The 23,595-nt window shown below is 57.0% G+C and overlaps 1 protein-coding gene across 1 annotated transcript; it reads left to right on the top strand.

The window, feature by feature from the left end:
* The first annotated feature begins 206 nt into the window (after positions 1-206).
* On the top strand, positions 207-4,961 carry LOC103822621 (forkhead box protein O3). Its single transcript, XM_050983149.1, has one exon. It carries the CDS (start codon positions 207-209, stop codon positions 1,851-1,853), a length of 1,647 nt encoding a protein of 548 aa, XP_050839106.1. The 3' UTR covers positions 1,854-4,961.
* Positions 4,962-23,595: the final 18,634 nt, after the last annotated feature.

Below are 23,595 nucleotides of genomic sequence, written 5' to 3'. Positions count from 1 at the left end.
GGTGCTGGTTGTGCTGGGAGCATCCTGTGCTGGCTATGTGGTGGCCTTGGGCTGGGAGGGATGAACGGAGAAGCTCTGGGCCTGTGAATGGTCCTGACCCCGTCACTGCATTTGTTCCCTCTTCACCTTGTTCCTCTGCAGGTTCCTGCCAGGGAAGGAGGTCCCCTGGGAGCTGCCCTGGCTGCTGTGGGTCCCTGGGACCTGCCATGACAGGAATCGTGCCCCAGACAGAGCTGGGAGGTGCAGCAAGGGGCTGTGACCCCCAGGATGTGGGAGGGACCCGCCAGCCAAGCTCTCCCAGCCCCAAACCCTCGGCTCTGGGGGATGGAGCCCTGGTGTCCCACAGTGCCCCACGTACCCCCCAGCCCCGTGGGCCTTCCTTTCCTTCGGGGGTGCCATCCCTGCTGCTGACCCTGCCCCTGTCCTTGCTGTCCCCGCAGAACTCCATCCGGCACAACCTGTCCCTGCACACGCGCTTCATCCGCGTGCAGAACGAGGGCACCGGCAAGAGCTCCTGGTGGATGCTGAACCCCGAGGGCGGCAAGACGGGCAAGACGCCGCGGCGGCGCGCCGTGTCCATGGACAACAACAGCAAGTTCCTGCGCATCAAGGGCAAGGCCAGCAAGAAGAAGCAGCTGCAGGTGACGCAGGAGCGCGGCGAGGACAGCCCGTCCTCCCAGCAAGCCAAGTGGTCGGAGAGCCCCGCGTCCCACGCCAGCGACGAGTACGACGCCTGGGCGGACTTCCGGACGCGGGCCAGCTCCACGGCCAGCACGCTGAGCGGGCGCCTCTCGCCCATCATGGCCAACCACGAGCCGGACGAGCTGGAGGAGGACGATGGAACCCCCTCGTCCCCGCTGATGTATCCCAGCCCTTCCAGCACCATGTCTCCTTCCCTCAGCGCCCGCTGCTCTGTGGAGCTGCCCCGGCTGACCGACCTGACCGGCACCATCAGCCTGAACGAGAGCTTAGGGGAGAGCATGCTGGAGGACCTGCAGGATGGCTACAGCATGAGCCCCTCCCAGCAGCTCCCCCCGGCCGCCCTGCGCCAGCGGAGCTCCAGTTTCACCTTCAACTCCAAGTGCTCCAGCATGGGGGCCGCCTCCAACACCTACTGTGGGACCATCTACAGCCAGCCGGCCATGAGCCTCATGCGCCGCCTGCCCATGCAGACCATCCAGGAGAACAAGCAGGCCACCTTCTCGCCCGTCAGCTCCTACAGGAACGCCTCGCTGCAGGACCTGCTCTCCTCCATCTCCTACGCGCACAAGGAGAGCATGGTCCCGGGGGAGCTGCCCCTGCCGCAGGCCAGCCCCATGGTGCCGGCCCGTGGCCACAGACACAACCCGCTGCTGTGCGGGGGCGGGGAGCAGGCCTTGTCCTCCTACCCGCCCCACCCGGGCTCTCTCATGAAGAGCAACGCGTTGTACCACCCGTCACCAGCCGGCCACCACCCTGCGGTCAACACCAGTGCCTTAGCCAATCCTGTCAGCCTTATGAGCCTGCCCAGTGACTCGTGCAGCATGACGGCCGTGCCGCACCACGGGCACCTGCATCCCTACGCTAATAACCAAGGGGCACACATGAGCTTGCTGGATTCGCTGCAGGGCCCCTACCCGGGGGCCGTCCACCCCCCCGTGTTGGGCCAAGACAGGTTCCCAGCAGACCTGGACCTGGACATGTTCAACGGGAGCCTGGAGTGCGACGTGGAGTCGATCATCCTCAATGACTTTATGGACAGTGATGAGATGGACTTCAACTTCGACTCGGCGCTCCCGCCGCAGAACGGGCTCAACGTGCCCGCGCTGCCCGGGGGGCCACAGCCCACGAACCAGAGCTGGGTGCCCGGGTGAGCCCTGCCCCGGCACGGGCTCACCACTGGGAAGCCACGAGGGGAACATTGAGACTAACTTTTTTTTTTTCCTTTCTCTTCTGCCTTTGTTTGTTAAGATAGGGGAGAGCCATCAGTCTGAGCTTAAGGTCGAACACGAAACACAATCCGGAGAGTCAAATGTTGAGATGGGGGAGGACGCCCAGCCCCAGGTGTGCCCGGTCTGCAGGTCCTGCCAGCATCCTCTGGAGGACGCAGGGCAGGTGGGTGGGAGAGGCAGCCAGAGCCAGGCAGATCCAGGGGGGTAGCAGGAAGGGAAAGCCTTTCCAGACATCCCAGTGCCCCGTGGTAATGGTGCCAGTTTGATTTGCCCTTGGGCTGGAGGACGGAGTGGTGACAGCTGGTGGTGTGGGACACCCCCAGCACGGGCATCCCCCCTGGGGAAGAACTCTTCTCTGAGCCACCTTGGGAAGTGAGTCCTCTGGGCAGAAGTGTCAGGAGTGGGGACGCTGCCCCAGGGCAAGGGGGGGCTCATGGCCCCTCAGTCCTGGAGGAGATGGGAGCTCTGCTGAGCCCACACCCCCAGGCCAGCTCTGCTGGGTGTCTCCTGGTGGATCCAGGCAGGTTTCCTTACTGAGCAGTGAGCAGGGGGTGGTGATGGTCTGCAGCCAGCAGCCCTGGGAGCAGCATCTCAGCAGCCCCTGGGCCTGAGGGTGCAGGGGAAGCTGCAGTCCCTGCCCGGAGCAGGCTGGGCACGCTCCAGGGGGGTCCTGCTGGCAGTGAGGGACCCCTGGGCTGGAGGCTCGGGGGCAGCTCGCAGGGGAGGGGAGGGGGGCGTATTTATTTGATTTCATGCACTCTTTTGCCATTGAGTTTTTGCATTGGAAGGAAGAAAGGGTCGAGCTTAGGGAGAGGAGAGAGAGGCCATGGGCAATGTGTCCCATCACATGGCTCATCTTGGCTTGGCCATGGGGAGTGTTGGATGTTGAGGTGAAAGTCTGGGGGCTGTGATGTGGGCCATCCTCCAGGAGGGGCTGTGTGTGTGACAAGGGAGGGATCTGGTGGCCAGCCTCTGGATGCAGTGGGGTCCATCCTGCTCCAAGCTTGGGTGACCCACATTGCTCAGGGAGGTGCCACAGGGGCCCCAGCCAGGGCTGTGGGGCTCCTGGGGGGTCAGTTCCACCATGCCTGTCCCAGTGTCTCACTGCCCACCCCTGGGGTGCCAGGAGAGATGATCCAGGAGCTGTCAGCAAGAGGGGTGCACCCACCTGCCAGGGGCTGGGGCTCCATGGGGGTGGGGACCATGATTCACACACATGGTCCTGCTGTGTGTCAGGACCCCAGACTGACCCCACTCCATGGGGCAGGAGAGGGCCAGGGATGTCCCAGCCATTCCACACAGCTGCCAGGAGCAGCAGGGTTTGGAGGGGTTCAGGCTGGTGGCCAGCAGGAGAAACTGGTCTGGAGATGAGGCAGGGGCTGGGAGAAGGTGCTGGGAGCTGCTGCTGAGTCCCGTGGGGTCTCTGCTCAGCCATTCTTCCTCCTGGGCACCACAGGCTCTGTGACCCCCAGCCCCTGGCTTGCAGAGGGGTCAGTGCACAGAACCAGCACATTTTCCCAGCCCAGCTCTTCCCTTCCTGCCCCAGAGCTGGGTCCCAGCCAGCCACAGGGACAGCGTGGCTGCCCCGAGTCAGGGCAGGGGGACCCATGGGTGGCACCTCCTGCTCCTCTCCTGACCCACATGGCTGTGACAGAGGAGCGCTGTGTGCCACTGCCCACCTTCACCCGGGGCACAAGGCAGGCACAGTCTCTAAAGACATCCTTACAAGTTAATTAATTATGTTTACATTATTTGATCATGTACAGAATTTAATATATTCTATTATATATAATCTTTCTTGAATGCTTTTTTAAAAAGGATTATTCTTTGGTCAGGATCATTACTGCATTCCTTTTGTACACCACCTCTCCTTGCAGGCATCTTTCAAATCCTTGGAAACCGATTGCGAATGGCTCTTTAACCCCCAACCCCCCAGTCCAGCGCGTGGTGTGAGGGACCCAGAGGCAGGAGAGAGGGCAGCTCTGGCTGCCCTGGAGCCAACAGGGGCCTCTGCCCCCCAGGAAAGGGAGAAAGGGAAGGAGCCCTGGCTCCTCCAGGCGTCTGACCTCCAGGCACAGATCCAGCAGCACACCAGCATGCCGGGCAGCACTCGGGCAATGTGAGAGGGGATTCTCCCACGCTGGGGTCCCCGAGCCCCCTCTGGTGTTACAGACACTGGCTGGCCATCAATGTGATGGGGGAGCTGCCCAGGAGCAGGAGGGAAGTGTCCCCAGCACAGGAGGGAAGTGTCCCTGTGTCCCCAGCACAGGAGGGAAGTGTCCCCGTGCCCGCCGTGCCGCCCCGTGCCCCTGCCCCGCTGCGTGGGCACGGCCCCTGGCCAAGCTGTGTCGTGGTTCGTGACCGTGGGGTTGTCGTGTGTGCGGTGCAGTCGTGTTGGTAACGTCGTGTGTTCAGTCGTCCTGCGGGGCAGGGGGCGGCGGGGGCGGGCACGGGCACCCCCAGGGCGGCTGGGAGCCCGGGGACAGGGTGGCTGCAGGGCTGGGTGGCACAGCTGGCCCTGCCAGGGGACCAAAGGGCCAGGGCAGGTGAGGCCGTGGTGTCCAGGTGGGGGGTGGTGAGGGACTGGGGGTGTTGGGGCTGGCATGTCCTGGGGGTGGCTGGCGTGGCTGTGCCCCCCTGTGACTGTCAGTGTGGGGAAGGGGACACCAGGGCTTTGTGTCACTGCCTGAGGCTCCGGGTTCCCTCTCTGGAACCTGCGAGGCCACCTCAGGTCCCACCTCACTCCTCTGGGACCAGGAGCTCCCTCCCTGCTCCTGCCCTGCCTGGAGCCGCTCTGGGGGGACACCCAGGACCCCCCAGTTTGCTTCCCCTGGCGGTTTTGGGTCCGTTTCCCTCATATTTATAACTGTACAGACTGGGGGGGAGGGTCTCATCTCTCACACACATTTATTGTAGGCAATGGTAACTTTCTTGGTTGTGCTATTAGAGTTTGTGTATGTGGCAATGTAAAGAACTGTGTATAGTGCATTGTACAGCATATTTTCATGAATAAAATTGTTTTAAATATTACAAGGTGGGGCTGCTGCTGCTCTCAGTGCTTGTGTGTCTGGCTGAGAGGGGGGATGGTGCCCCCAGGTTTGCTGGGGAACATGGGGGAGTGACCAAGGGGGAGATGGGATTTTGGTGAAACTGAGCTTGTACCCGGAGCATGGGGGTGGTTGGGCTGTGGAGGTCAGAGAACCATAGAATCATCAGAGAAAAGGAGACTCAGGGGTGCCCCCATCCCTCTCACAGCTCCTGAAAGGTGCCTGTGCTCAGCTGGGGCTGGGCTCTGTCTGCAGGCACTGACAGACGCAGAGCTCACAGCCTCGAGCTGCCCCAAGGGAAATACAGGCTGGAGAGCAGGGAAAAGGTTTTACAGAAAGGTGAGAAAGTTCTGGAATGTTCTGCCCAGGGAGGTGGTGGAGTCCCCATCCCTGGGGGTGTTTAACAAAGCCTGGATGTGGCACTGGGTGAGTTGAGGTGTTGGGGCTGGGTTGGACTGGATGAGCTTGAAGGTCTCTTCCAATGCAGGGGTTCTGGGAATTCTGGGAATGCTGGGCAGAACGTTCCAGAACTTTACCACTCTTTCTGTAAAAAACTTTTCCCTGCTCTCCAGCCTGTATTTCCCTTGGGGCAGCTGGAGGCTGTGAGCTCTGGTTGTGTCAGCGCCTGCAGACAGAGCCCAGCCCCAGCTGAGCACAGGCACCTTTCAGGTGTGGCAGAGGGATGAGGGCAGCCCTGAGTCTCCTTTTCTCCAGGCTGAGCACCCCCAGCTCTCTCAGGGGTTCCTCTCAGGGTTTGTGTTCCCAGCCCCTCTCCAGCCTCATTGCCCCCTCTGGATGCCCTCAAATGTCCCGAGGTCCTTCCCAAAGTGATGGCCCAGAACTGGACACAGCACTCCAGGTTGGTCTCCTGGCTCTCCTGGTTGCACTGCAGCCCCCCCGTGCCAGGCACCCCCAGGCAGCTCCTGGGCACAGCCCCATTTCTGCATCATCCGTGGCTGTCCCCATGCGGAGGCTCAGCAGACCCGAGTGCTGACAGCCTGTGCCTGCTCTGCATGCTCTGACCTTCTCCCAGAGCCATCTCTGAATGCCACCATGTCACCAGCAGCCCACAGCCCTCGTGCAAGCCCGGCTGGCAGCCTGCTGCCAGGGTGGGATCTGATTTGTGCCAGAGGTTGGGCAGGAGAGGTCAGAGGCTGGGCTGGGCTGAGCTGTGCTGGGAATGCAGCCTGGTGTCCAAAGAGGGGCTGCAGTGGGGCTTGGAGCAATCTGCTTCAGTGGCATGCAGCAGTCTGAATAGCTGCTAGAATAGTCCAGGGTAAGGAAGCAAAAAGGATCTTTGCATAAAATCCACAGATGTTCTTTTCAGCCATGCAGTGAGATGTTCAGGTCCCAGCACCCACATGCAGAGGCTCTGGCTTTTTCTCTGCAGGGGCCTGGGGGCTGACCCTGCTCTGGGGCAGTAGAGAGGTCAGAGCTAATCAGGGAATAGGGAAGGAGTGGCTCAGGAACACAGGAACAGACACAGGAACAGGGGCAGGAGCCAGTGGGGTCTAACAGCTTTTTGAGGGAAGCTTCTTGTGTCTCCCAAAACCAGGGAATGCCCCCCCAGGGTCTCCACAGTGGAAGGTGTCCCTGCCTGGTCTCTTCAGGGCCCTTCCAAGCCAAACCATTCTGTGATGCTGTGATTTGCATCCCACAGTCAGCCATGGCACACGGATCCCCAGGATACAGCCAGCCTGTCATGCAAATTGAGGGCTCCTGGCTGCTGGAGAATCCCTGCTGTCCTGCTGTCCTTCTCTTTGGGAGTGCCCAGTTTAGGGTTCCTGGCTGCTGGGGAATCCCTGCTGTGCTGCCCTTTGGGAGTGCCCAATTTAGGGTTCCTGGCTGCTGGAGAATCCCTGCTGTCCTGCCCTTTGGGAATGCCCAGTTTAGGGTTCCTGGCTTCTGGGGAATCCCTGCTGTCCTTCCCTTTGGGAGTGCCCAGTTTAGGGTTCCTGGCTGCTGGAGAATCCCTGCTGTCCTTCCCTTTGGGAGTGCCCAGTTTAGGGCTCCTGGCTGCTGGAGAATCCTGCTGTCCTTCTCTTTGGGAGTGCCCAGTTTAGGGCTCCTGGCTGCTGGGGAATCCCTGCTGTGCTGCCCTTTGGGAATGCCCAGTTAGGGTTCCTGCTGGAGAATCCTGCTGCTCCTTGGGAATGCCCAGATTTAGGGCTCCTGGCTGCTGGGGAATCCCTGCTGTCCTTCCCTTTGGGAGTGCCCAGTTTAGGGTTCCTGGATGCTGGGGAATCCCTGCTGTCCTTCCCTTTGGGAATGCCCAGTTTAGGGCTCCTGGCTGCTGGAGAATCCCTGCTGTCCTTCCCTTTGGGAATGCCCAGTTTAGGGTTCCTGGCTGCTGGAGAATCCCTGCTGTCCTTCCCTTTGGGAATGCCCAATTTAGGGCTCCTGGCTGCTGGGGAATCCCTGCTGTCCTGCCCTTTGGGAATGTCCAATTTAGGCTTCCTGGCTGCTGGAGAATCCCTGCTGTGCTGTCCCTTTGGGAATGCCCAGTTTAGGGCTCCTGGCTGCTGGAGAATCCCTGCTGTCCTTCCCTTTGGGAATGCCCAGTTTAGGGCTCCTGGCTGCTGGAGAATCCCTGCTGCCCTTCCCTTTGGGAATGTCCAGTTTAGGGTTCCTGGATGCTGGGGAATCCCTGCTGTGCTGCCCTTTGGGAATGCCCTCCCAGGCATGAGCAGCCGCCCTGCAAGCAGCCAGGCCAGCAGGCAGGCACAGTCCCATCAGGGCTGGTTTCATGTGGCTGCAGGGATGGCTGCTCTGCACATGTCCCACCCCGAGCCCTGCTCTGCACATGTCCCACCCCAAGTCCTGCTCTGGGCTTTGGCAGGAAATGGGGGAGCAGCTGCGAGCTCCTGAGCCAGGAACAGCTGCACACAAGGTGCTGGCAGTGCCCCATGGCCACAGAGGTGCTGGTGGTGCCACTCTGCCAGCTCTTCTGGTGTCCCATGCTGCCAGGATGTGCTGGGAGCTGCTCAGGGGATGGACACCAGCTGGAGGTGGCAGAGCTGGGCAGAGACCTGGGCTCCAGTGAAGGAGAGACAGGGGTAGGACGGTGGGGATGGACGGAGACCAGAGATCTCTGAAGCCAGAGCTTGGAACTTGTGGCACTGCCTGTGTCCTGTCCCACCCCTGGAGGAGGACAGGGAGCTCAGCATCTCCGACAGGAGCCAGGGAAGAGGGAAAGAAGGAGATCCAGCTGTCCCTGCTGCCCCTGCTCTCCTGCCCTGTGCCAGCTCTGCCCTGCCTGCACTGCAGGAACATCCCTGAGGGACAAGGGACACATCTGGAGCCACAGAGATTTGTCTCCTTTGACAGGAGGATCTCTGTCAGCTGGGGCTGTGCCACTGACTCTTCACACCCCATCCCACTGGGACATCCCAAGGGCTGTGGGCTTGTCATGAGAGCATCACACAGAATCACAGAATTTCCAGAATTCCCAGAATCCCTGGGTTGGAAGAGACCTTCAAGCTCATTGAGTCCAACCCAGCCCCAACACCCCAACTCACCCCTGGCACCCAGTGCCACATCCAGGCTTTGTTAAACACCCCCAGGGATGGGGACTCCACCACCTCCCTGGGCAGAACATTCCAGAACTTTCTCACTGTTTTCCCTAATATCCAACCTGTATTTCCCTTGGTGCAGCTCGAGGCTGTGTCCTCTGGTTCTGCCAGTTGCTGCCTGACATTTTTCACTGTTCTGGGAGAGAACTCTGGAGAGGTTTAACTGCAGAGTGTGCAGCTTTCTGCCCCTTTGGAGACAGCAGCCCCTGTGTGGCCACCAATGCTCTCTGTGCTGCACCAGCTCCCTCTGCACGTCCCCTTTGTTCCATTAGCTCTGGGATGAGCCTGAGGGATGCAGCCCACAGGCACTGAGGTATCCCCAGCTGCAGCCAGGCCCTGAGGGGATGATGCCTTGTAAAGGCTGCCCTAGAACAGAGACCAGACTGGGCTGAAGAATAAAGCAGGGATTTATTCAAAGGATCTCCATGGACCCACCTTGGGCAGCACCAGAGCCCGGCCAGGGCTGCACCCAAGATGACCCAAAATGGCCCCAAAATGCCCGGCCGGGCACGGGGTCTGTCCCTGGGATCAGCTCTGCTCCATTCCCACCTTGCAGTTCATTGTCCCAGCCCAGCTTTAGCCCAGGCAGTCCCAGCCTTGTTTTTCTCTCTCCAGCCCACGGGGTTTGTGCTCCTGGGCTGAGGTTTGGCTCATTTGTCCTTGGTGCCCAGCTGGAGCAGGAATTGTTTTGTCTCCCTGCTCTGTGCACAGAGCTCACCATCCCATAATATGGAGCCCAGACCCACACACTAAAGCAAATCTGAAAAACAGAAAAGCCAAACCTGAGGCATCAGGGGCAGGAGCTCCTGGGCTGGGAGCCAAGGCAGGGTGCAGCACCCCCCTCCCAGCCCCACGGGCAGATGTCCCCACAGCTGCCCCTGGAGCATGAGGAGGGGACAGGGACAGAAGGGTGCAGACACATCAGGAGGAAAGCCTTCAGGAGCACGTGTCTGTCATAAGATAGTCCCTTGCAGAAATCTTGGAAACCTTAGAAAGAGTTTTTGCTCAATGTTATTAATTAAGGCAAAAGAATCCCCATATGGAAAGAGAAACAGTCAAGTTATATTTTTGCTAAATACTTGGCACCATATGGTAACATACAGAGAATTGGCCACATAGGCAGCCTGGAATATATGTTACCATATGTTCATATGTACTTTATAATTTCTTTGTTTTTGAAAAAGGGCATTGTCTTCTGGGGCAAAAATGAGCAGCCCACCCCAGGGAGGAGGAGAAACAGCACAAGCTGCTCGTGCTGAATGAAGCCCAAGGAAGCAACCCAGCCACCTGGCCTGGGGGCTGCCAGGAGGAGCAGCACCAGGGCAGGCAGAGGATGCTCCTCACCCTCCCTGGCACCCCTGGGCATGGGCTGCAGGGCTGCCACAGCGAGAGCAAGCTGGGCAGGGGGGTCTGTCCCCAGGAAACCTTCCCTCCCTGCAGGAAAAGAGAGAAAAGGTCTGCTGGGGAAGCCTGGAGACCTTGGGGAAGTGCAAAGATCCTTCATCCCCAGCCTGTGAGAGCAGCACCGCACCCCGGGGTGTGCCAGGGGTGTGCCAGGGGCGTGCCCAGCGCGGTGTCCCCGGAGGTGGCGGTGTGTGTGTTCTGCACAGGTGTGGCTCAGCGTGCCCCGCACACCCCGCGGGTGATTTCAGATCGCTCGGCTGCTCCTCCCAGCCCCCGAGGGGCTTGGTGAGCTGCCAGCTCAGGAGGAGCTCACAGGGAATGCAGCTCCAGCTGGAGCTCCTGGCACCAGGTGCTGGAGACTGCCACAGCTGTAGGGGTGGGCACAGGGGGCTCTGGGGCTGTGCCCACCTCTGCTGAGCTCTCGCTGAGCTTGTCCCCCAGAATAATTGGGCAGAGGGTCTCTCTGGGGGGGTCATTACCTGCTCAGGGAGGTTGGCAGGATGTCCCCAGAGAACAGGTCCTGACAGAGCAGAGTGCCAGGTGTCCCCGGGGTGGAGGGCAAGGTGCTGCCTCCCTCCAAGGCACTGGGGGCACCTGGGCAAAGGTGTCCCTGAGTTTGGCCCTGCTCAGGACAGCCCTAATCATTGAACAGGGGAATGGTCTGGGTTGGGAGGGGCCTTAAAGATCATCTTGTTCCACCCCTGCCATGGCAGGGACATCTCCCACTGTGCCAGGTGCTCCCAGCCCCAGTGTCCAGCCTGGCCTTGGGCACTGCCAGGGATCCAGGGGCAGCCCCAGCTGAACATCCCACCTAACCCTGCCCTCTGGCAGTGGGATGTGCTGTCACTCCAGCTCCTTGTCCAAAGTCCCTTCTAAGTGCCTTTTCCCCTGCTCCATTTCCCCTCCATCTGCCCTTCATCCTCCTCCAAGGACAGGCTGGAGCTTTGTCCTTCCCTCCCCTTGCCCAGCCCCAGCCCCAGCCCCAGCAGCAGCTCCTGGGGAATCCAGGATTTGATTCCAGGCCCAGGGCAGGGATTTGGTGCCTGTGGCTGCTGATTAAGTGCTGATTCTGTGGGATTCTGTGGGATTCTGTGGGATTCTGCTTTTCTGGGATGCTGCAGGAAGCTCTGCCAGGCTGGGGCTGTGCTGAGCACTGCAGGTGATGCCCTCTGAGTCCTCTTCCCAAAGCCATCAGCACCAAGCTGGACCCTCAAAAATCATTCCCTGGCAGGGCCTGTGGAGCCACAGCCAGGTGGGCAAGGCAGAGGTCTCTGCCAGCAGACACCCTGGCTCCTGGCACTGCCCTTGGTGCCAGGTGCCATGCCAGGCTGGGCTCTGCTGCAGACACACCTGGCAGGTGCTCAGCCCCTGCTGGGAACACAGAGCCCCCTCCCTGCTGAGGAGCTCCTCTCCTGGACGTTCTTGGCTCTCCTGGACGTTCTTGGCCCTCCTGCCCTGGGCACTCGATGCCAGTCATGGCTCTTGGTCCTGGAGGGTGAAGGCTGCAGGGGAATTGTGTATCCAGCAGGGAACAAGGGCTGCTCAGAGCTGAGGGGGTGACACCAGTGTCCCAATCCCAGACAGCATTCCCAGGGCTGTCCCCACTCCTCCTGAGTGGGTTTCTGCAGCCAGGGGCAGGAGCAGGGCTGGGGTCCCTCTGCCCAGGAGCCCCTCATGGTCTGCGTGGGCTCTGGCAGCTGCTGCTGCAGCTCAGGGGGTGCTGTGGGAACTCTGCCCAGCCCCGAGGTCTTTCCAAGGTTCTGACAGGCTTGGCTCATGCACAGGAGTGTGCTGGGGCCCCCAGCCCTGCTCTGCACCTGCAGGAGATGCATGAGGTGCCAGGGTGGGTGTGAGTCCCATCCCCACCTGCTGCAGGATGAGGAGGGCGATTCCTCTGCCCCCACCCACATGGGATGTGTTTTTTAGGGGATGAGCTTTTCCCCTCTGATCTCCCAGAAAGAGGAGGGTGGGCTGTGCCTGGGGGAGAGGGGCTGGGGCAGCACCCAGGGCTGGGCTGGGGTGTGGGGAGCACAGGGAGCCTGACCCTGAGCAAGGCAGCTCCAAACCTGCAGCCCTGCCTTGATGGGGGTCCCTCTGGGTGGTCCCAGCTGCACCAGGGAGGTGAGAAGAGGAATGGCTGGGTGTCCACCTGCCTGAAGAGACCCTTGGGAAGGGGAAACAGTCAGGTGCAGACACAGCCAGGGCTGAGCAGAGGCCCTGTGCCCTCAGGAACTCCTCAGCACAGAGCACAGGCAGGGTGCCCACCCTGGCAGGGCAGCAGGACCTCCAGGACCTCGAGGATCTCCCACCCTGGCAGGACCTCCAGCACCTCTCTCCCTGCCCCTCCAGGCACGGGCAGCTGCGAGTGAGCTCTTTGTGCGAGGGCTGGGTGGCTGTGGCTGCCCACCCAGCCTATCCCAGTGCCCTCACAGCCCACCCCAGCTCCCAGCCAGCCCACCCAGCCCTCCCCAGCTTCCTCCCAGTGCCCTCCAGCCTCCCCACCACCCACCCATCCTTCCCCACCACCCACCCAGCCCATCCCAGTGCCCTCCCAGCCTTCCCCACCACCCACCCAGCCCTCCCCAGCTCCCTCCCATCCCTCCCAGCCCACCCAGCCCTCCGCAGCCAGCCGGACTCCACACGAGCAAAGGCAGGCTTTGCTTCCAGCCCCACTTCTGAGCTCCCCCTCGGCTTTGGAGCAGCTTCATTAAAAGGAAACACAAACCAGAAGCAGAAGGAAGCACTTTTAAGTTGCTGGCAGCTTTGCCTGTCTGTGAGTTATGAGGTCTTGCTTTATTCATGGGGCAGGAAAAAAATGCTTATCTCCTCGAGTCCATTATGTTTCATTTGGAGCCCGGGTGCAGTCGGTGCTTTGGCAGAAATATCCCAGTGCCCTGCTCACCCTCCCCAAACTTTATCTCCCTATTTCATTACTGGGAGTTGCACTCGCCCCAGTTTATCAGTGGTGATGGAGTGGATTGCTGACTTCTCTGCTGTCCTAGCAAAAATGAGGATGGAGACATTCTGCTCCAGGTTCCTGCTATTTTCAGAGACCTTGGCTGCATGATTTATTCATAAAAAAGCCATTATTTATGCCAAAGAAAGAAGACAGAATGGGTTAGCTTTTTAAGTGCTTATAATGCATTATATGGTACCTTAGCCTGCCAGACATCATTTATAATTGTAGAATCCCTTAACCTCCTTTTTCTGTTTTCCCTACCCTTCACATCAGTGCAGAGGGTGATAGCAAACTCGGTAATTAGCAGAAGTTGACAGATGTGGCAAGGAGAGGTAAGGTGAAATATCATCGAAGGAGACGTTTCTCCAGCACCTCAAGTGAAGGAAGACCCTCCCTCCTCCCAGCCTTGATCTGCCAGCACAGGCAGGGCTGGCAGGGGGATTAGCTCATGGGGCTGACTCTGGGGTCCAGCCAAGCTGCTCACCTGGCCTTGGTCTTTTCTGGTGGCCTGCAGATCTCCCACCTGGCTGCTGTCCTGGGGATCCCATCCCTGCCTCTCCTGGGGAGCCCATCCCTGCTCTCCTGGGGATCCCATCCCTGCTCTCACCTGGGGAGCCCATCCCTGCTCTCCTGGAGGAGCCCATCCCTGTTCTCCTGGGGAGCCCATCCCTGCTCTCCTGAAGAACCCATCCCTGCTGTCACTGCAGAGGAGCCTTGGGTTCCTGCTGCTGCCACAGGAGCTCCTGCCCTGGCCATCAGGGCAGGGATTTGCTGAGCCACAGCCCTTGGCAGGTCCCTGCTCCTCTCACCCAGGCCCCAAGCCCCCCTTCCTACGCTTGTGCCCAATGAGAACAAATCCCAGGACAGCATCAGCCAAAAAACCAATGCCCCAAACCTGCAGATGTGGAGTGGAAGAGCAGAGAGGCTGTGGGCTGAGGCTGGCACAGCTGAGGGCTGGAGCAGCAGCTGCACCATCACAAGGCCACCTTTTGTCACTCTTGAGGCTCTGCTGTGCTGCTCCAGGTGAGAGCAGGTCCCACCCGAGCTCAGCTGGGCAGTCCAGGGCAGCCAAAGTGCTCCTTGCTCCCTGTTCCTGCCACCAGCCCCAGCTGCACCAGCTCCAGCCTCCAGAGACCAGCCCCTCCTGCCAGCAGGGCTCTGAGGGGACTTCAGGCAGCTCACAGGGCCATCAGGGGTGGACAAGCCCTCCAAGATCATCAGTCCAAGCACTCAGCTCTTTCCTGGGCCTGCTGCCTGGGCCTCTCATCCCTGCTAAGGGCCTCATCAAGGCTGAAAGCAGTGGGAAAGGGATTTCTATCCCAGAGGAGAGCTCAGCATGCCCAGTATAACCCATCTGCAGTGGGTGTGGATGTGATTTTAGAAGCAAATTTAAATCCCAGCTCTCAACTCGGAGTGTTTGGGACAGGCTGGAGTACCTGTGCCCAGATTGAATGGATGCAGGGAGGGAAGGGGCTGGTTTTCCACAGGGTGGGGGCCAGGGGGGCTGCCCAGTGGGTGTAATGAGATGGCCACGGGGTCACAGCCCCCCCACCAGCTCACCCCAAATTTGGGGGGGTTCTGCTGTGCTTGTTCCCACCTGGAACAAGACGCCCACGCTCCGGACTGTGAGACAAACCACAAGAAAAACAATTAGTGATGGAGGTGAGAGGCAGCCTTCCCCTCCGGGCTGGATTCAAGGAGGAGAAAATCCCCATTAAAAGGCAGTGCCATTTCCAAGCTTCTCGAGTTCAAAAGCAGAGACAGAAATCTCAGCTCTGATTTTGCTTTTTAAGCCTAAGATAAATAAAAATGTAAGAGACGGGAAATAATGTAATGTAATCATCAAGGAGAAGAGAAACCAAAGGCTCGGCTCTCACACGCACACGCAAATATAAACACACACGCAGAACACATTTTAAAACCAATTAAAATCCCTTTGCAGAGAAAGCTCTTTCACCCACTCTCTGGGATGCAGGCTATCTGCTTCCTTGGCGCGCTGGATATGAATAATTAAAAGCTAAACATATGTTAAAAAATGCAAACAGTACATGATCCTGGAAACTTCCTCTCCTGATTATTATTTCCACAAGAAAGCTGCTAAATGGTTATAAAACTCGAGAAATGCGCCAACCTTGGCAGCTCATGTGATTCCCTGCTCTGGCTAGGAAGGAGTTAAAACCATTTGGCAGAGACTAACCCATTAGGCCTAATAATTATGAAATTATAGAGGTACTCAGGTGACTGTTAATTTCACACATACTGTTCAGCTCGGTGGCTAATGAGAGCCTGAAGAACTCAAGTGCCTCATCTTTCTTGTTGAATGGTGACCTGCAATTAATGAGCTTCTGCAAGAAAAGGCAGCATTTTGCACTTGGGGCTAATAAGATGGCTTTTGTGCAGCAGCATTGTGATACCAGGAGCTTTCGAATGAAGATTAAGAACTTTTCTCCTTATTTATTTATGAGCTCTACGCAGTCCAAGAGACCACACATGCAGAGAAGCGGCCCTGGTGTGAGTCTTGGAAGAAACTTAAGAGCACAGTTGCTCCAAGGCAATGGCAAAAATCCTCCTTCTCCTGCACTGGGTAGTAATGAGAGGGAATTGCAGCCCCCCATCCCTGGAAGTGTTCAAGGCCAGGCTGGATGAAAGCAGCCTGGGATGGTGGAAGGTGTCCCTGCCTGTGGGAGGGGGGTGGGATGGGATGGGCTTTAACCCTCTGATCCAAACCTTTCTGGGATCCAGGATTATCTGAGCTGAGCTTTAACCCTCCAGCCCAAACCACTCTGGGATCCAGGATTCTCTGAGCTTTAACCCTCTGATCCAAACCTTTGTGGGATCCAGGATTCTCTGAGCTGAGCTTTAACCTTCCGGCCCAAACCTTTCTGGGATCCAGGATTCTCTGAGCTTTAACCTTCTGATCCAAACCTTTCTGGGATCCAGGATTCTCTGAGCTTTAACCCTCTGATCCAAACCTTTCTGGGATCCAGGATTCTCTGAGCTGAGCTTTAACCCTCCAGCCCAAACCACTCTGGGATTCCAGGATTCTCTGAGCTGAGCTTTAACCCTCCAGCCCAAACCACTCTGGGATCCAGGATTCTCTGGGATGAGCTTTAACCCTCCAGCCCAAACCACTCTGGGATCCAGGATTCTCTGGGATGAGCTTTAACCCTCCAACCCAAACCACTCTGGGATCCAGGATTCTCTGAGCTGAGCTTTAACCTTCCAGCCCAAACCACTCTGGGATCCAGGATTCTCTGGGATGAGCTTTAACCCTCTGATCCAAACCTTTGTGGGATCCAGGATTCTCTGAGCTGAGCTTAAACCCTCTGATCCAAACCTTTCTGGATCCAGGATTCTCTGAGCTGAGCTTTAACCCTCCAGCCCAAACCACTCTGGGATTCCAGGATTCCCTGAGCTTTAACCCTCCAGCCCAAACTTTTCTGGGATCCAAGATTATCTGGGCTGAGCTTTAACCCTCCAGCCCAAACCTTTGTGGGATCCAGGATTATCTGGGCTGAGCTTTACCCTTCCAGCCCAAACCACTCTGGGATTCCAGGATTCTTTAGGATGAGCTTTAACCCTCCAGCCCAAAACTTTCTGGGATCCAGGATTCTCTGGGATGAGCTTTAACCCTCCAGCCCAAACCTTTCTGGGATCCAGGATTCTCTGAGTTAACTGCAGGGTGATCACCTGTGGTGGGAAGGATGGGGCAGAGGGGTTCAGGAGAAAGAAACAGCCCAGGGCCCCTTTTCCATCCTGGGTTCTCACAAAGACCCCAAAATCAGCCCCTTCTGTGGCCAAGCACAGCTCCTGCCTTCGTGACAATTTCCTGAAATCAATCCCAGAGGTTTCCAGAGGTGCCAGTGCATTTTCTGGCTGTTTCCAGAGCTGCAGAAGTGCTGTGAAAAGTGCCTCAGGAAGCCCCAGGGCTGCAGCTGCTGGGCAGCAGAGCCAGACCCCAGGCAGCCCTGCCCAGCTCAAACAGAATCACAGAATCACAGAACCCCTGAGGCTGGAAGAGCCCTCCGAGACCATCGAGTCCAACCTGTGACCATTCCCCACCTTGTCACCAGCCCAGAGTGCCATGTCAAGTCATTTCTTCTCCAGGAATGGTGATTGAAGCCCCTTCCAAAGCCTGACCACCCTTTCAGTCAAGAAATTCTGCCTAAAATCCAGCCTGAGGCCGTTCCCTCTGCTCCTGTCCCTGTTCCCTGGAGCACAGCCCGACCCCCCCGGCTGTCCCCTCCTGGCAGGAGCTGTGCAGAGCCACAAGGGCCCCCCTGAGCCTCCTTTGCTCCAGGCTGAGCCCCTTCCCAGCTCCCAAACCCAATCTGGCTGCAGCTCTCCAAGCACTGACATTTGTCAGAATCCAGGCTGTCCCTGCCCTCGCTCTGCACAGTTATTCTTGGTGGCAGCATTATCATAATCATTATTATTAACCCCAATTTTATCTTGGTGTCACTGCTTGCAGTGACATTTGCTTCCTGCTCACACAGGGAGCTCTAACCCCCCTGGAGCTGAAGCCAACCAGCCCCTCAGGGTGTTCCCACCCTCACCTGTGTCAGAGCAGCTCAGAAATGCCTCCTCCCACAGCCCTGGTGTTCCCCCTCCTCCAGGTGACCCTCTGGCTCCTGCTCCAAGCCCAGGCATTCACAGAGGGAGGAGAAGCTGGACCAGGACACTGGGGTGTGGAGCAGGGATCCAGGAGGCAGGGGCTGCTTCCATGCTCCTTTTCCAAGGGTGGGGAGCCCAGCCTGAGGAGGTCTGGCTCTGGTTTGTGTTCCTGCAGCCTCTCCCTCCTCCTGGAGATCCCAGCAGATCTGCCAAGAGTTTCCCACCTGTTGGAGGAGATTTCTGGGCACCCCAGCAAGGTCTGGTTTTCCATGGGTTTATTCTTGTGCTGCTTTTCCAGAGTGAGCTAAAGATGGTGGGTCCCAAGTGTCTCACAGAATTCCCGGAACCCCTGGGCTGGAAGAGACCTTCAAGACCATCGAGTCCAACCCAGCCCCAACACCCCAACTCAGCCCTGGCACCCAGTGCCACATCCAGGCTTTGTTAAACACCCCCAGGGATGGGGACTCCACCACCTCCCCGGGCAGAACATTCCAGAACTTTCTCACCTTTCTGTAAAACCTTTCCCTGCTCTCCAGCCTGTATTTCCCTTGGGGCAGCTCGAGGCTGTGAGCTCTGGTTGTGTCAGTGCCTGCAGACAGAGCCCAGCCCCAGCTGAGCACAGGCACCTTCCAGGAGCTGTCAGAGGGATGGGGGCAGCCCTGAGTCTCCTTTTCTCAAGGCTGAGCCCCCCCCAGCTCCCTCAGGGCTTCCTCTCAGGGTTTGTGTTCCCAGCCCCTCTCCAGCCTCCTTGCCCCCTCTGGATGGGTTCAAACATCTCAAAGTCCTTCCCAAACTGAGGGCCCAGAGCTGGGCACAGCGCTCAGGGCTTGCCCTCCCCAGTGCCCAGGGCAGAGGCACAATGACCTCCCTGCTCCTGCTGGCCACACCATTCCTGGTCCAGGCAGTCTCTCAGTCCTTGACAATGCACAGAAGAAGTTTGGGTTGGAAGGACCTTAAAGATCACTGACAGAAGCTGTTGACCCTGCTCCAGCACATCCAGACTTCTTTGAAACCACCGAGTGCAGCTGTGCTTTCCTTGGCCCCAGTTTCTCTCCGAGGCTGCAAACAGAGCACTCAGGTCCTGACAGGTCCTGGCAGGTCCTGGCAGGTCCTGGCAGGTGCCTCCTCACTGTAATGCTCTGCCATTCTTTCTACAGTTTATCCTGCTAGGCCTTGAGACAAGAGCAAACCTCTGCCCATGGCACAGGAGAGCCCAGAGAGCCCCACCCTGGCCAGGCATCATCACCCCCATCTCTCCCACACTCCTGGGGTGCCCCAGCCTCACTGCATCCCTTCCCCTCCCGTGGGGACCTGCAGGGTGACTGCTGCCAGCTGCCAGAGACAGACAAGTGTCACATCAGGGGGAGCTGTGCGTGCTGAGGGCCGGGGGGAGGCCGTGGCAGCTGTCAGGAGCTGGCACTCGCCGCTCCTCGGGTGCCCTTTGGTTGTTTTGCCTTCTCCTCTCCCAGTCAATCACGCAGAGGCACCCTCGGCCGGATGCAGCAGGGAGGGGGCACTGGATGGATGTGACAGGGAGGGTGACAGCTGCCACCCTGCCGGGCTGGGCTGAGCAGGGGGGGCATGGGAGAGCTGGGGCAGGGTCTGAGCCCTCTGCCAAGGAGCTGGGGCAGGGTCTGGGCCCCCTGCCAAGGAGCTGGGGCACCAGGGGCTCCTCCTAGAACCATAAACTGGTTAAAACCATAAACTGGTTAAAACCCTAAGCTGGTTAAAACCATAAACCATGGCTGCCCTTTGCCTCAGTTTCCCCATCCACCTGATGTGAGCTGTCCCAAGGGAATGGAGAGAGCAGCAGGACCTTTCCCTCTGAGATCCCTGCAGCAGGCAGGGCTGAAGGGTGCATTTGTGTCATTTTTGTGCATTTTTTGGTCATCTTTCTGCATTTTTGTGTCATTTTTGTGCATTTTTGTGCATTTTGGGTCATTTTTCTGCATTTTTGTGTGGCCAAGGAATGCTGAAGAAACAGAGGTGAGACAAGGAGGCCCCTCAGGTGCACAGAGCCCTGCAGGACAGCAGGGACACTGCTCCAGGGCAAGGGCAGACCCTTGGGGCAGAGCCATGTAGGGTGGTGTTGTTATAGGACACGAAATAAAACAACCCAAACATGCAACTCTCTAAGGTAAAAAAAAATGAGTTTTTTATTTCTGACTTTTTATAGTTTTTTAATGGTTCATTTATAGATTTCTGAAAGTGACAGTGGGTTGGAGGATGACAGTGCCACCTTTCTAATGACACTGGCCAAACCCACAGCTCATCAAATTTCTCTTCCTCTAGAAAAGAATGCGAACCAACGAGTTATTTACATAAAATACATTTAAAAAGTTCATTACATGAACGTAAACATCAGAAGGCTTAAAAAAAACTTGACAAAACAGGGTGGCAGGGTGGAGGGAGGGAGCCCCTGTCAGCGAGGGCAGGACAAAGCCCTGCAGAGACTGCAGTGCCTGGTGCTCAGAGGGAGGCTGAGAAGTGCTTTGATTGCAGCCTGTAAGTGCCTTCATGGGTGTCCTGGGCTGACTGTATGATGCTTTTATCCCCAACTGTCTGTTCTGTTTATGCTGAATAATAAGTTTTGCACCTTTAAGACTTGTTCCAGAGAGTGAAGAGGGGAGAGAAGAAGCTGAGTTTGTTTTCAGACACTGCACTCACTCCTCCACATTCCTGCTCCTGGGCTGTGCTGTCTGCGGATGGACAGACAGCAGGACAGAGCTCTCCTTTGTTTTAGTTAGTTTTAGCTGGCTGAGGCAAAAAACTTCCCTGGACTGCAGTTTTTTTCCTTTTTCTTTTTCTTTGGAGCTGTTTAAACCTGCTCTGGACTGAACACTGGATGTCAGAAGCCAGGACATCCCTCTGGCTGTCCTGGATGGCCCCAGCCCCTGCCAGGGGGCTCAGAGACCCTGGCACAGAGCCCAGGACCCCTGGGATTTTGATTCTGACCCATGGAGCAAATCACCACCTTTATATGAAGAATTACAAGTCCAGAGAGTTTAAGTAGAAAAATAGTTAGTTTGTCACAGGGTGAAAAGTAAATTTTTGGGGTTTTAGAATGGGGGCTCGGGGTCTCATGATGGAAGAATTTGGGTGTGCCCTGTCCTTCTTCTTTCTTCTTCCCAGCCTCCATGTTCTGGGTGATGGTGGCACTTTTGGATTGGTTTGAGGTAGAAGCTCACTGTCTAACACAGGTGATGGGGATTGGGAAGTTATGGTAAATATTGTACAGGTAGTTTTTGGTATAAAGATGACACCAGGGTGCCTCAACCTGACCTGACAGACAGACCTCAGCGGGTCTGGAACATAAACTTTAAGGAATTTAGAGATTTTATAGGAACTAAGATTTTAGTCAGAGATAAGCTTTATTGGAGTTAATTAAAATTAATGGGAGGGCCTTGATGAAGTTAAGACTTAGAAGTTAACTAATAATTGATTGTTTGGTGAGCTGGGTTTGTGATGAAGAATACAGGAACTGATAAATGGCTTTAGGAACATCAGACAATTGTGGGGCTCCTCTGCTCTGAACCCAGCTGAGGATGGGAATGGGAGTTCTGCCAAGGGCTCATTGTCAGATTTGCATTGAGAAGGCAGAAAAGTCAGAACGAGGAAGATTTCATTTACTTCCTCCTTTTGGGACCCCTCCCCATGAAAGGGACCAGGACCCATTTGAGGAACAAACTGCACATGCTTAAAGCTTTTGAACTAATTAGCAAATGGGGAATGGGATGTGCCAAAGTTATCAATATGCATTTGTATTTGGGTATTCAATACCTGTACAGATAAAAGGGCTCTGTGATCACCTGTAAATCACAGTGTGTGTTTGGAACCTATCCCACAATAAACACACACTTTGTAGCTTTAAACTGTCAGAGAGTTTTGGGATATTGGTACTCGATCAATATCCATATTGGGAATGGGATGTGCCAAAGTTGTGAATTTGCATTTGCAGTTTGAGTATTCAATACTTGTGTAGATAAAAGGGCTCTGTAATCACCTGTAATTGGGGGTGTGTTTGGGAGCTATCCCACAATAAACACACAGTTTGTAACTTTAAACTGTTAGAGAGTTCTGGTCTGTCACAGTTGGATATCGGTATTAGATCAATATCCATATTTTTTTCAATAAATCAGGTTGGAGAAAGAATGTTGTAGATAAGCAAAAAAAAAAAAAAAAAAAAAAAAAAACCAAAAAAACCAAACCACCTTCAGAACGAAAACAGAAGAATCCTGACTCCTTCTTCGGCTGCTGGGCTGGGAAAAGAGACTTGTATGGATCTTGGGGTCTCTGTGACCAGCTGAAATCCCGAGACCCAGCAGAGCACCGGCAGCTCCACCTGTGGCCACCGGGCCGGGCCTGGGCTGTGGCATTTCCAGCACCGGAGGGACTGATAAGAGACTGATAAGAGACTGAGTGAGCCGAGCTGCAAGCCGGGGAGGGGACTTTCTGAGTTTGTCACCTCTTTTGGAGCAGCAAAGGGTTTTATTGTTTAATATTGCTTAGGTTTTATTGTTTAATAAACAGGTTTTTTCCACTTTTCTCCAAGGAGGTATTTTCTCCTGGACTGGTTGGGGTGAGGGACAAATTGAACCTCCTTTTTTAGAGGAGCCCCTTTGGGGGTTCTCTCCCAAATTTGCCCTGAACCAGCACAATGGGGATAAAATCCCAAGTTTTATTGGTTTTTTTCCACTTTTCTCCAAGGAGGTATTTTCTCCTGGACCGGTTGGGCGAGGGGCCACTTGAACCTGCTTTCCTCCCTTTGGGGGTTCTCTCCCAAATTTGCCCTGAACCAGGACAATGGGGATAAATTCCCAGGTCCTAAAGGGCCCTTTAATCTGGCTGTGCAAGGCAGAGCAAGGAGCAGGAGCTGGGGCAGATCCACGGGAGATGGGCTGGGAAATGGGGCCGGGGTTGATGGAGGCAGAGAGAGGGGAGTGAGCACCCAGGGATGGCTCAGAGCAGGGCTGCACCCCGGGCAGAGCCAGCCCGACCCAGGGGGTGCAGAGGGGCTGCCTGGAGGACACTCCCAGCACAGGTGTGGTGGGGACAAGGCCATGCAGCCCCGTGACACGGGTGGGGAAACTGAGGCACGGAGGGGCAGATGTTGAAAATCCACCCAGGTGGGCAGGGAGGGCGGGGGGTTTGCACACAGGGATCAGGTGTCTGTGCTCAGGTGTGTCCCCTGGCAGCTCAGTGCCACCTGGGGCACCCCAGCGTAGCCCACCTGGCCGCCATCTGTCACGCCAGAAGGGCACAGGTTTCCTGTAGCTCCTGTGTCACATCTGCCAGCCCTGTGGACGTGGCTCAGGTCCCCCTGAGCTTCTTGAGTTGCACCAGGCACCTCTGCCAGGGCCTGGGCTCCACCCCTCCCCTGCAGACCCCGCTTTTGGCACAGTAATTATTCTGCACAGACTCTCGGATGAGAGAGCCCCTGTTTCATGTGGCTCTCCCCAGGCACTTCATTACAACAGCCCGACATGAGGAGTGCTCTGATCCCAAGCCCCTGGCAGGCTCCCTCCTGCCTCTGGAGAGCTGGTGCTGCACGTGTGGCCGCTTCCCCTGGCGGCACAGATGTTCAGGCAGGACATCTGATACAGCAGGATTAGCTCAGTTGGGTAATGAGGTGCCTAAAGACTCAGGTAGCCCTGGCTCCTGCCAGGTGCTCGGGGCTCTGAGCCCTGCAGGGTCCCTGTGGGTCAGACACTGCTGGGAAATGGGGCTGGTGGGGTGGAATCATCATGAAATCATGGCAGAGATGTGCAGTGCTTTGTGTCAGGAGGAATCTTACAGATCATCTCGTGCCACCCCTGCCATGGCAGGGACACCTCCCACTGTCCCAGGCTGCTCCAAGCCCTGTCCAGCCTGGCCTTGGGCACTGCCAGGGATGGGACATCAGTGGGACCTGGCTGCTCCTGTCCCCTCTGCTGCTGGAGGCAGAGGCAGGAGCCACGGGTGCTGCTGAGGCTCTGTTGGCTTTAGGGGACAGAGCCAGGTGCCAGCCCCACTTCCCAGGGCATGGGACGGCCCCGAGGCTGCCAGAGCTCCAGAAGGGTTTGGACAAT

This window comes from Serinus canaria, chromosome 23 (genome assembly GCF_022539315.1).
Source record: "Serinus canaria isolate serCan28SL12 chromosome 23, serCan2020, whole genome shotgun sequence".
Classification (NCBI taxonomy): Eukaryota; Metazoa; Chordata; class Aves; order Passeriformes; family Fringillidae; genus Serinus; species Serinus canaria.
Note: the sequence above shows the minus strand (reverse complement) of the source record. Positions and strands in the feature narration are given on the sequence as shown.